At 38.9% G+C, this 13,431-nt stretch overlaps 2 protein-coding genes across 4 annotated transcripts in view; one reads left to right on the forward strand and one right to left on the reverse strand.

The window, feature by feature from the left end:
- RNF111 (ring finger protein 111) overlaps positions 1–5,461 on the reverse strand; it is a 118,166-nt gene extending 112,705 nt beyond the window's left edge. Inside the window, exon 1 of the mRNA XM_036107051.2 lies at positions 4,788–5,461. The gene's annotated coding sequence lies outside the window, so the exon portion shown is untranslated. The remainder of the gene's footprint in view (positions 1–4,787) is intronic.
- Positions 5,462–5,585: 124 nt separating this feature from the next.
- The window catches only part of SLTM (SAFB like transcription modulator), a 42,838-nt gene continuing 34,992 nt past the window's right edge, over positions 5,586–13,431 (forward strand). For 2 of the 3 annotated variants that reach the window (XM_036107045.2, XM_036107047.2), the window contains exons 1-2: positions 5,586–5,884; positions 6,848–6,935. In XM_036107045.2, the coding sequence (XP_035962938.1) occupies positions 5,723–5,884; positions 6,848–6,935 (250 nt within the window). In that variant the 5' untranslated portion in view covers positions 5,586–5,722. The remainder of the gene's footprint in view (positions 5,885–6,847; positions 6,936–13,431) is intronic. The other variant, XM_078079274.1, reaches the window with a different exon arrangement.

A 13,431-nucleotide genomic window follows, 5' to 3' on the forward strand; every position in this document is an offset into this window, starting at 1 on the left:
TAACCGACTGAGCCACACAGGCGTCCCAGTGCTTTTGTATCCTTATAGTTTTTTTCCTAATCCAAGGTCATGATAATATTCTTCTAATATGATCTTTGAGGAGAGACAAACCTGAGGGCTGACCCTCAAATCATCAAGTGACCCTGCTTGAGCTGGGACATTAACCTTCTGCCCTGGTGCTGGGATTTACACCATTGGCTCCCCTGGTTCTCAGGCGTTTAGACTTTGGTTGGAATTACACCACTGACTTTCCTGGGTGTAAGGCCAGGAAATCTTCTTTTACTTCTTTTTTTAAAAATTATTATTATTTTAAGTAGCCTCCATGTCCAGCATGGAGCCCAACCCAGGGCTTGAATTCAGGACCCCGAGATCAGGACCTGAGCTGAGATCAAGAGTTGGATGCTTAACTTCTGAGCCAGCCAGGTGCACCAGGAAATCTTGATCCATAGATTCAAGAAGTTCGACAAAACCCAAGTAGGATACATTTTTTAAAACCATACATCAGGACAGAACTTCAGATTGCAGATGGAAGATCTTGGGATTTCTTAGCCTCCATAACTGTGTGAGATTATATATATACATACAATCTCTCTCCACACACACACACACGCACATGTGTGCAAGTGCGCACACACACACACACACAAATATGTCTCCTATTGGTTCAAGTTTTCTCTGGAGAACCATAATACATCTAAACCTAAAAGTAATAACATTTTGTTAATGGATTAAATATTTCAGATAAATGATTGTCAGTCTAGATTAAAAACAACAACTGCATGTTACTTAGAAAAGCATATCTTAAAAACATGCAAAAGGGGGCACCTGGGTGGCTCAGTCAGTTAAGCGTCCGACTCTTGATCTCAGCTCAGGTCTTGATTTCAGAGTCATGAATTCAAGCCCCATGTTGGGCCCCATCTTGGGCTCAACACTGGGTATGGAGCCTACTTAAAGAAAAAAATTAAAAACATGCAAAAAGCAAGGCACCTGGGTGGCTCAGTTGGTTAAGTGTCTGTCTTTGGCTCAGGTCATGATCCCAGAGTCCTGGGATCGAGCCCCGCATCAGGCTCCTTGCTCAGCGGGGAGTCTGTTTCTCCCTCTGCCTGCCGCTCCCCCTGCTTGTGCTCTTTCTCTTTCTCTGTCAAATAAATAAATAAATAAATAAATAAATAAATTTTTTTTAAAAACATGCAAAAAGCTTGAAGGCAAAAGTTTGGAAAAAGACACACTTTGTAAACACTACCCTAGAGAAAGCTGGTAAAGCATTTAAGCAAAATAAAAACTACTAAAGATAAAAGGCTCACTTAATTAATTATGAAGGTGTAAAAACTGTATATTTGTATACATCTAATAACAAAGTCTTAAAATACATGAGGTAACATTTGACAGTTCTACAAACAAATCCACATTCTTGTGAAATTCTTTTTTTTTTAAAAGATTTTATTTATTTATTTGTCACACAGAGAGAGAGAGACAGAGACAGAGACAGAGAGAGAGGGAGAGCACAAGCAGGGGGAGCGGCAGGCAGAGGGAGAGGGAGAAGCAGGCTCCCCACTGAGCAGGGAGCCCAACATGGGGCTCAATCCCCGGACCCCAGGATCATGACCTGAGCCAAAGGCAGACACTTAACTGACAGCCACCCAGGCGTCCCTTGTTGAGAAATTATTTTTTTTTAATTTTTAAAAAAAATTTTATTATATTATGTTATATTAGTCACCATACATTACATCATTAGTTTTCGATGTAGTGTTCCATGATTCATTGTTTGCATATAACACCCAGTGCTCCATGCAGTACGTGTCCTTCTTAATACCCATCACCAGGCTAACCCATCCCCCCACTCCCCTCCCCTCTAGAAACTTCAGTTTGCTTCTCAGAGTCCATAGTCCCTCATGGTTCATCTCCCCCTGTTGTGAAATTCTTAACACATCTCTCACAGTTATTAATATAACAAGACACAGAAAATAAGAAAAGAAAAGGTTTGAACTTTCTATTTTGTCAAGCATTTTTATTATTTTTGGGGGGCGTTTATCTGATTTACCTCTTCTGTCATTACCAGAAACTATACACTTTCCATTAGGGGAAGGACACGACATCTCAATGGCTGCCAATAGTAAATATCTGGCCAAAGCAAAGATATTTCAAGATGAGAAAGTTTTTAAAGCCTATTAGAAAGTGAGGGTAGGGAACAATGATACTGGACAGGAAGATGGTAAGCAGAGACTAAGGTCTCTCAAAAAAAAAAACAGAGTGAATAGTAGAAATTGGGCCTTAGCATTAGGAGGAAGGTAGAAAATTCTCTTTGGGAATGCAAATAAACTTTGGTGGAAAACAAGACATTGTAACAACAACAACAACAAAATGCAATGGATTTGAAATCATCCTGGATCTTCCTTTTACTAACTCTATACTCTTGGACCAGTTATTGACATTTTGAACCTCAGGTTTCTTGTCCATAAAATAAAGATCATTCTATCTAACCCTGTAAGGGTTAAATTTTCCTATTATAGGCTCTCAGAGCACTGTCTATTTTCCTTCAAGCAATTTATTACTGAGAGTCTACATTGTGTTAGGAGCCCACACAATGGTGAACAAAATAGATCAGGTTTATCATTATCTTCCTAGAACCTGGCAAGCCTAGCAGATAGTAAATATTCAACAGATATTTCTTAAACGATGAGCTTATATAAAAACAAAAACAAAGCCCATAATGAGTGCAAAAGTATTCAGTAAATGGCAAGAGGCTTTCTACAATAAAATACAGATTATTATTACTTTTTAAGTAGTGTTCTTGATGCAGGAAAAAATATACTAAAGAAACATCCATTTAAAGGTGAATTACTGGGGTGCCTCAGCGGCTCAGTCGGTTAAGTGTCTGCCTTTGGCTCAGGTCATGATCTCAGGGTCCTGGGATCGAGCCCTGCATCAGGCTCCCTGCTCCTCGGGAAGCCTACTTCTTCCTCGCCCACTTCCCCTGCTTGTGTTCCCTCTCTCACTGTGTCTCTCTCTGTCAAATAAATAAATACTTTTGGGGTGCCTGGGTGGCTCAGTCGGTTAAGCGTCTGCTTTCGGCTCAGGTCATGATCCCAGGATCTAGGGATCGAGCCCCGCATCGGGCTCCCTGCTCAGCGGGAAGTCTGCTTTTCCCTCTCCCTCTCCCACTCCCCTGCTTGTGCCTTCTCTCTCTCTAATAACTAAATAAAATCTTTAAAATAAATAAATAAATAAATAAAATCTTAAAAAAAAATAAAGGTGAATTACTTAGATAAGTAATTTCAAAAACCAAAAATCATAGGTTAAATGACAAAATCAAATATTCTAGATGTTAAATGAAAAAATATTTTTTCCTCCATTTTATTTTCTATCACATAGAATTAGATTTATGTATTATGTATAACTTCAAACTTATAAAAAGAATTTAAACAGTATACAATTAACAACCTTATGCCCTTCATCTAGATTTCCTAATCATTAAAATTTTTGCCACATTTGTTTCCTCAATTATTAACATTTTGCTACACTTACTTTAGTGATTTGTAACATATTGCCACATTTGTTCTCCCCATCCAAGCCACTTGAAAGTAAATTGCAGACAGAAAGATACTTCACTTCTAAGAACCTCAGCAAGTATGTCCTAAGAACCAAGACATTCGACATAACCATGATACAACATTCCAGATATTTAACACTGGTACAATAAAGCAATCTAATTTACAGTCAGATTTCCCAATTGTCTCAAATTTCCCAATTGTTCATTTAGTAGCTTTTTTTGATCCAGAATCCAAACAATCACACGACATTTAGTTTTCAATCCCTTTAGTGATCTTTATTTCAGAACTGCTCTACTACTTTTACTTTTATGATACTGCTTTTTTTTGCAGAATCTAGAGCTTTTGTTTTGTTGAATGCCCTACAATTGTCTGATTGTTTTCTCATGATGAGATTTGGGTTAAACATTCTTGGCATTTTGGCAGGTGATGTGTCCTTCTCAAATGCATCAGATCAGAAGGCATAGATCTCCTTTTTAAAGATAACTCCATTATTACATTTTTTCTTAAGACAAAGAAAAACTCATTCACTTTAACTATCACATTAGTTTTTGGTTAGTACAACTGCTCTTTACAAGTATTCACCTGTATTCACAAAGGTGGGCCAGTGGGCACTAGTGGACACAAGGCAGGTGGCGTAGTGGGAAAGACACTGGAATGAGATCTTAGGTTCAGTGTCAATTTGGCCAATAATTAGTTGTGGGTCCCTGGATAAATTTCTAAAAATCTTCATTGAGAGAGAGATAGAGGACTGCGCCAGATTTCCAAAGATCCTTTGAATTCTAAAATTCTATTGACTGTGAATGAAGTTATAGTAGAGACAGAGCTGGACTTGGAATCAGGAGACCTGGATTTGAGCACCGGTTCTGCCACATACCAGCTATGTGAACATGCACAAGCCATTTAATCTCTCTAAGCCTCGCATAGATTTACCCCACAGAGTTCAGAAGGATTAAGAGGGTTATTGCATGTCAAAGCACATTATAAACTGTAAAGAACTACCAGAATGTCAAGTATTATTTCATTATGTCCAGTTTTTCTTCTTTTGATCTAATTAGTCCATCAGAAAAAACGACATAAAGGGAGACAGACCTCATCAATTTAAATTTTAAAACCAGAAAATGACAGTATAATTAATTGTGCGTCATAATCAGTGTATGGAATTTATAGAATTGTTTTATTCCATAAATGCTTATGCTTCGTAAATAATGCTGACTAAAGTTACGAATAGGTACTCACTTGTACAGGCCGGTCCTTCCTAAGAAGATGGTGATTGTTCTTGGGATCCCAAATTTTGCGGGGGCAAAACAGTGAACACAGGGTATGAAAATGGAAACAAGTATTTAGAAACTTCCTCATTCCGCGATCAATTTCGTGTTGCGCCCCCAGGTCCACCGGAGGGGTTGGCAAACTGAGGCCAATGCAGAGGGGAAGTTGTCCTGGTTTTCCAGCGAGCGGGGACAGCCCTGGGATAAACTAAGCCTCTTTGGGCTGAAGGCATGTTTTCCCCTGAGCCAGCTAGTGGGACCTGTCACCCAGGCCAGCCCTTTATATTCTTATAACTCTTAGAGCCCTTTATATTCTTTATTTTCTAAAACTGCCCTACGGTTTCTTTCTGGCCTTTTGATTGGAACTCGGGGAACCTAGTTCGCTAGCGCACACTGGCCACATTTTTTTCGATTATTCAGCAGGACTGATAAAATATCTCCCTGGAAGAGGTTCAAGGCGCGCACACGCCCCTCGGTTTGTGTTGAGTAACGCACGAACTATCTATGCCGTGAAGTGCCTGACACTGTTGTTGCTCAAGACTCCAGACACCGCCAGGAAATGGCTAACGAAGCAGCGGGAGAACGGCGGCGCAGAGGACGTTGGTGCGGTTGGACGTGCCTGACCTCCCAGCCCACGCAAGGGGTCGCGCCGCCCAGGTGGCCGCGGCCGGCTCCGCGGAGCGCGCCGGGCGCCGTCCCCCGCGCCAGTGCGCACGCGCGCCCGTCATCCGGGTGCTGGCTGCGGCTGCAGGTTGCGCTGGGGTGGCGGACAGGGGGCGGGGCCAGCGGCTCATTGTGCGCAGCGCTGCGCGGCGCCGGCGGCCGCCGAGGCCTGGGTCGAAGTTGGCGCTGCTGCCGCCGCCCTGCAGCCCACTCGCTGCCTCGGCAGCGCGCTGCTCTTCTAAAATGGCTGCCGCTACCGGTGCTGTGGCACCCTCGGCCGCCTCGGGTCAGGCGGAAGGTAAAAAGATCACTGATCTGCGGGTCATCGATCTCAAGTCCGAGCTGAAGCGGCGGAACTTAGACATCACCGGAGTGAAGACTGTGCTCGTTTCCCGACTCAAGCAGGTGAGGCCCGGCGAGGTCCGGGAAGGGGAGCTTAGGCCGCGCCTCGGAGCCCCCACTTCCGCCGCAGCCCCCGGCCGCCCGCAGCCGCCGGGGCCCGTGGGGCTGCGCGGTGGGGAGGCCCCGGGCGGCGCCCGCGCGCGCGAGGAGGGTGAGGACCCTCCCGCGGCGCCTCCGCCCCCGCGAGCCTAGCTGGGCCTGCGAGGGGCCCGCGAGCCGCCCGGGACTGGCCGTCGCAGCCGAGCGCGCCCCTGCCTCCCCCGGGACGTCCCCGCCAGGCTGCGAGGGCTGCCCACGGCCGACGCGGCCTCCCAAGGGCGATCGTGGAGACCCGGGAGGCGCTCGGTCCCCAGTCTTTAGCGGTGGTGAGCGCGTGCATTTCTTGGCCTCGGAGGGACTGGTTACTTTGGTGACTTCTGCGAAGTTACCGTTTAATTGTGCCCAACCGTTTCCTCCCCATCTTGGGGGGGAATTGGTAGTGGGAGTTGAGGGGTGGGTAAGAGAGAGGGTTTGTTTTCCGCTGGGTTTTCAGTTTTTGCATTAGAGCAGTAATCTGCTTTTTCATCCCTCATTATCTTTCTGATTTGAGTGAGCGTTGGAATTGTAGTAGAGGAGAAATAAGTTTGCATTCTAGAAATCAGGAAAACTCTTTTTAGTTATTTGCTTTCATAGCTAGCAACTTTTCTGCAGCTGAGAATATTTACTTTTGTTCAGTATGATAATATGTGATATTTAATTATCTCGACTCGGTAGAATTTAAAACTCCATGTGATTTTCATACCTAATGATATTTCCCCGTGAAAGTTTCTCTCACTCGTGTAGTTTAATTGCTCTTTTTGAAGTCGGTTTATGAAATGACTGGCAATTCTAATGTCTTGAGGCTTGAGGTTTGCTAATTTTTTTTTCGTTTTTATAAAATAAGTTTAGATAGATTGTGTAGCATATTAACTTCTCTTTCTAATGTAGGCTATTGAAGAGGAAGGAGGCGATCCAGATAATATTGAATTAACTGTTTCAACTGATACTCCAAACAAGAAACCAACCAAAGGCAAAGGTTGTTACGAGTTATGAACATATTTTAAAATATATTTTGGTTATATAACTTGCCTCTGCTCTTGTGCCACTTGCCCTGTTTATATAGTGCTACTCTTTGCTATTTCCCTCTGGCACTCTGCCTTCTTGGGTCAAGGAAGAAAAGTTACTGTTGCCAGGCTCTGGGTAACTTGTAACCCTTAAGATTTGGCTGAAGCTGACCTGAAAGAGACCAGTTCTTTATTGCTTCCAAAAAAAATCACAAAGTCCAGTTTCATAATGTTTCTTCCTTCATAGAGTGAAGACCTGAAGAATAAAATACAGTTTAATACATGTCTACCTTGCCCCACAATTGGCAGAGTATTGATGGAATTCCTTCCAAATCTTTCACCTTGGCTCCTGCTGTTTTTTCTAGTATATTAGAATTTTATAACCTTTATGTTTAGTATTTTGTTTTACTTGGTGAACTTAATTTCCATTTATGCTATTATACATTCTAATTTTCAGTGAAATTCAAAAAGACCTCACCAATCATACTAACAAGGTAGGGAAAATCCATGATTAATTTAGCTTTAAAAAAATTATAGGGATATGTTAAAGATTTTAATTTTATAATTTTTAAACTAGGCCAGAATATATTTCCAGGATATGGTGATTTAATGAATAGGGGAAAGTGGTTTTAAATTAACATTTTGACAATATAAATGGGACTTAGATATTTTTTTAAATGTTCTGGTAATTGAAGTCTTGACTTGAATAATTATAAATTTCTCCCACCCTCTCATAAGGACAGTGGCAGAGGGTGGACATGATGTGGGTATCTGGATCCTGGTACCTATTTACAAGTTCCATGTAGAGTGTGTCATGGACAGCTGCAGAATTTTTAAAAATCTAACTTTCCTTACTACTTTAAGTATCCAAGTACTGCTCTGTCTGCCGTGGACCAGATTGATTGTAACTAGGTAAAATGATCGAATGGATTAACCTTGAAAAGATGGGAATATTAACATTTGATCTTAAGCAATCTGTAGGTATTAGGACCAGGCAGATCTCGATGCCATTTCACTATTTGAGTCTTCAGAGGTTTACAAGAGTCCCCCTTTTGTGCCAGAGGAAATTGAACAGGGCTAAGGAGTATTTCCTGGGTGGGATGGGAATGACAGAGGTGGGCATGGAGTTTAGAGGAATAACAAAGTTATCTTGAAGATCTGTGTCTTACTTAATGTAACTCTGACTCAGTGTATCACTTTGAGAGATACATTTCCCTGGGTTGAGAGAAGCTTGTGCTGAGAAGCCTATGCTGACAAACCAGAGGTTATTTCAAAATGAAGCATAGAAATTTTGAAAATAAATATATCAGGAATTAACCATTTCTTGTAGTGATTTTGATTAATGTCATTTATTTAGCACATTGAGATAGTTTAACAGATGCTGTGTATTAATCATAGTACAGATTATTCAAGCTGATTATCGATTTTAGCATTGAAAGTAAACCTCATCTGGTATAGTCACTCTTACCTATTTTTAATTTCTCTATCTCTTTTTCAGTTATTAGGAACTTCATTTGTCTTACCCTTAGAAATAATTTCAGCAACATAAAATTTTAAGAAGTTTTTTTTTTCTTTATCTATATACAATGTGTGTGTATATATATAATCAGTTAATTTTTTTCTTTTACGTGGATTATTAGGATACTTGAACTTTAATTTTTCCATAACACTGATATTAAGGTGTCTTGTGGTCTTTAGAAGTTGTAACATTTAATCATTTGTTGGTAGCAGACTACTACTGAGTACTTCGTGAGACTCATTCTAGGACATGCACGATAAATAGCTCTTGTCTCCTTAAATTCCATTTATCATTGTTCTGAAAATTCTATGAATTACAAAGAACATGCTGTAAATCCCAAACTGAGAACCTGGTTTGAATTAACATGCAATTAAAGATGCTTATATGTAAGATTATTTTAAATTAAGTTTAAAAATAATGTTAAAAAATAAAAATTATAAAAATAGTAAAAATCAAATTTGAATATGGAAATTTAAAAATAACTAAATTTTAAAATCAAGGATTCAAGAAATTAAATATTATTTTAATGTGATGTCAGTTTTTTAGTTTAATTGCTGCATTACTACATTCCAAATCTTATTTTACTCAACAGTATCGACCTTGAAAATAACTTCATCTTGGTCATACCACCTTTCCTTCAGTGGTCTGTTTCCTTTTTTTGTAAAATTGGAATTTTTACTAGATCATCTGTAGGACTCTTAGTTCTGAAATTTAATGATTATATATGGCTGGGAGTCAGAAGAAAAATGCTTTCTGTTCAACTAAAATAGATGTATAAGGAAGGAACTGTAAAACTTATAGGTGCTCAGTCAGTATAAATATTCTTTAGGACAGATTATTAGAAAAGGAAAACAAAGAAAGGGATTACTTAGAGGTAGTCATGTTGACATCAGCAAGATACGGCATATCATAGCTTGTCAGGAAAATAATTCTTATGGTAATCTTAAGGTATCAAGTAAAAGTTAAGTGATGTTAAGAAAGCAAGAGAGAAGCTTAATGGGTCTGGATAAATTACTTAGGTGAAATATTAACCTTATTCTCTTATAAATGCAGGGTCACTATTTCTTTAAAAAATTTATGTTACAGTATTTGTGTTTAGAGGAAAAGGGATCTGTATTCTTAACTATATTTTAGAATATTTTTTAAAACAAGTTTGTGCTTATAATGTTGATAGTGTTATAGTTCTAATATTGTTTATAAAATCTGTTTGCATGCGGTTAACATGGTGAAACAGTTTGTAGCTTATATTGGTTGTCTATTCTGAGTCTTTTTACAACTTTCTTTGCTATGAACTTTTTTTTTTTTTGCTATGAACTTTTTAATAAGTAACACAGAAGAAAGCTTTTTACCGGGAAGATTTACTGTCGTATTATTTGGGTGTGTGTTAAGAAAGCAGTTAAACAGGTAGAGCTAACTCCTCATTAACTTGTTTTAGAGATTATAGATTTAAGGTTTCTTTTGCTTTACCTGATGATGGCATATCATATTCTTTTGATTTTCAACCTTTAGAGTCACCTGTAAACTTCAGCAAAAGTTATTTTATGTGGTTAATCAGTATAGTATTTGGAATTACATATAACGCAGTACTTATTGATGTTGAAATGTGTGCAATACATGCAAGCTTAGTAAGGTTCAAACCACTACATGAAATCTGATTTTTTTCCTCTTGTAGGAACAAGTATAATTTGGGGTTATAGGTTTATCCAAACATCTAATGCCTAATTTTATGTGGAAAATACCTCTGACAATGTAATTAATTGTATGTTTACTGTATAAAGCTTCCTAAAATTTGTGTCTGATAAGGATATAGTAAACCACATAAAATGCATTTAACATAATACATTATTTCAATGGACTTTAATTCTTGCCTTTTTTTTTAACTGCAGTATGTTTGGGTGTTAAGGAAACTAATCAGATTGTGGCATTGAGAAGAGCTTTGGGGACAGAATTGTCATAAATATTTTTGGATACCCACTAGGCTAGAAAGTTTGTGAGAGTAAGGACATAGTCTTTTGTTTACATTAGTCTCTGTAATGCTTAGCACGGTGCTAGGCACGTATTAGGTACTCAGAAAATATTTGTTGAATGAATCCTGAGGGCCATATGATGGCTTTCTTAACTGCTTTTAAAAATACATCTTTTGGTGCTTATTTTAATTGCCTATTTCTTTGTTGGAAGCTTGTATATCAGAGATTAATAGTCTGTTATCTTCTAGAGTACCTTTCTCAATGGCACTCGTGGCTCCTCCTTAGGCACTGATGTGTAAAGCATCCTTACTCTTAGAACACAGAACACGTGAATCATTGCAACATCCTTTTATTCTTTACCACTTTGTTGCTGGGTTGGAAATCCTCATAACTTTTGCTGGAATATTATCCAGCCTCATTTTCACATTACCAAATCAGACCTTTCACCTCTGCCATTAAAACCTGAAGCTTGTTTTCTGCAGTTTATCTGGTGGAGTATATTTATCATCAAAGCACTCATGTACTTTTTTCAGCTGTTTTATTGTGTCAAATGTGGTGTGTGTCAGGGTAGGGAAAATTTTCTAGTACTTTAAGACAGTGCGCTTCTCCCAAGTTAGTCCTCTTCTAGGCTTTCTGAATTAGGAGCAGAGGGCTTCAGACTATCACCTCTTTCACAAACTCATGTAAAATAAGGTATGAATTGTCCAGGAATTAGGGGAAAAAGAAATATTAGTTGGTGGCATCAGAAATGACTTTAATGAAGAGGTTGAAAAATGGTTTAGGGTATAAGGGTGGAATTTACTGGTTAATTAATCAACTATGCTATAGTTCTCACATATATGTCATATAAAAGGGCCTCAAGGTTCTGCGGTTCTAGGAGTTAACTACTCACATCCTGAACTCCACAGCCTGAGTTGGTCTTACGTAGCAGATCTGGTACCCTGGAATAGTAGTTTGCATGATGGCTTTACAATGTTGTTTCCAGATTATAAAAGGGAAATACATTCATTAAAAAAATTTATAATCCAGAAAGGCACTAAAAGGTGAAAATTGCCCGTAATTCCATCACCCTGAATCTATCACATGTGTTATTTGTTGATCTAAGTTGTATATGTACCTGTGCATGTACTCATAGGAGATTTATGTTTACGGATTTTTTTTTTTTTTCCCTTTTCAACAACTAAAACAGGTTTCACATCATACATGGTGTTTTGTTAAAGGCAGATAGAATTGAAATTTTCTCTAGTCTGGAGAAGCTGAAAACAATAATCTTCCTTGTACTTTCTTTTCATTCTAGCCTCTTAGTTATTTATGCTCAGTCATCCTAGTGGTTCTCTATGGTAGAGTCACTTGAGTTCTTAAAAATACAGGTACCAGGCTCCTGCCTCCCCAGAGGTTTGGTTTTGGCTGCTCTGTTGGGGGCACAGGCTTCATTATTTTCTAACAGTTCCCCAGGTGATTCTTACGCAGGTAGAGTTAAGAACCACTGACAGCTCTAGACTAGAGCTTGAAGCTTGGCATCATTTTCATTCATTTCTTTCTGCCTGTCAGTTTGCAAATTGTTTTGTATACTTTACATTTTCCAAAAAACTTTCACATTTGCTTTATTTGATTCTGACAATGAGGCTTAGGGTCAGCTGGTAGTATTTTCTTTCTGTTGATGGAATAGAAGAATAACCCATTAAAAACTGAGTTATGGTTTTGCTGCCTTCTAAATTAAAATCTTGTGTGTACACGCGTGCATGTATTGTGTGTGTGTGTGTGTGTGTGTGTGTGTGTCTTTGTTGAGTTTGGTTATCTTTAGACAACAAAAGTTAACAGATTTTTTGAAATATACTTTTGGGGGGTGCCTGGGTGGCTCAGTCATTAAGTGTCTGCCTTCGGCTCAGGTCGTGATCCCAGGGTCCTGGAATCGAGCCCCGCATCGGGCTCCCTGCTCAGTGGGGAGCCTGCTTCTCCCTCTCCCACTCCCCCTGCTTGTGTTCCCTCTCTCGCTGTGTCTCTCTCTGTCAAATAAATAAATAAAATCTTTAAAAAATAAAAAATACATACTTTTGGTATTTTCTAGATTTATTACAATGAGTGTGAATTATCTGCAGTAGATTTTAAAAAATATAATAAAACGATCTATTGGATGTTTGCAGTGTTTAAGACAACATACAAGGTCATTTAGAAAGATTTCAGTAGTAAAACATCAGTTTAATAGAAGAGATGCTAAAACCGCATGCAGTTGTATGCAGACAACACAAAGCATAGTCTGATTATTTTAAGACACTGCATGCAATTGGGGAGAGGTTGTTGCTGGAAACATTCATGTTCAGTTTGGCTTATATTCTGAATCTTCCCCTCCCCCCGCCTCCCTTCTCAAACAGCAATTTTTTTGTTGTTGTTACTATTTTTTAAATTTTATTTTATTAATGTTAATCACCATACATTACATCATTAGTTTTTGATGTAGTGTTCCATGATTCATTGTTTGCATATAACACCCAGTGCTCCATTCAGTACGTGCCCTCTTTAATACCCATCACCAGGCTAACCCATCCCCCCACCCACGTCCCCTCTAGAACCCTCAGTTTGTTTCTCAGAGTCCATAGTCTCTCAAGGTTCGTCTCCCCCTCCGATTTCCCGTTCATTTTTCCCTTCCTACTATCTTTTTTTTTTTTTAACATATAATGTATTATTTGTCAAACAGCAATTTTATGACTAAACATTTTGTACAGTTTATAGCTTTGTAAATGTTTATGGGGAAGAGTTAATCAAGTCACAAAGTTTTTGGGCAATATTACTTTAAATCTACTTTTTGAGTGGAGTTTTTTGTTTTGTTTTTGTTTTGGACGTATTTCTGAACTTGAAAAGGAAAATTGCAAATCCTTAGAAGGACCTTTTGCCTTTGGAGGAGAAAACCAGTTTATGACCTAGAATCCTTTATTCATAATTCTGAAATACAAAAGTTCTGAAAATTGAAAGTTTTTTCTTAAG

The sequence above is a fragment of the Halichoerus grypus genome, chromosome 8 (genome assembly GCF_964656455.1).
Source record: "Halichoerus grypus chromosome 8, mHalGry1.hap1.1, whole genome shotgun sequence".
In the NCBI taxonomy this organism is placed as follows: domain Eukaryota; kingdom Metazoa; phylum Chordata; class Mammalia; order Carnivora; family Phocidae; genus Halichoerus; species Halichoerus grypus.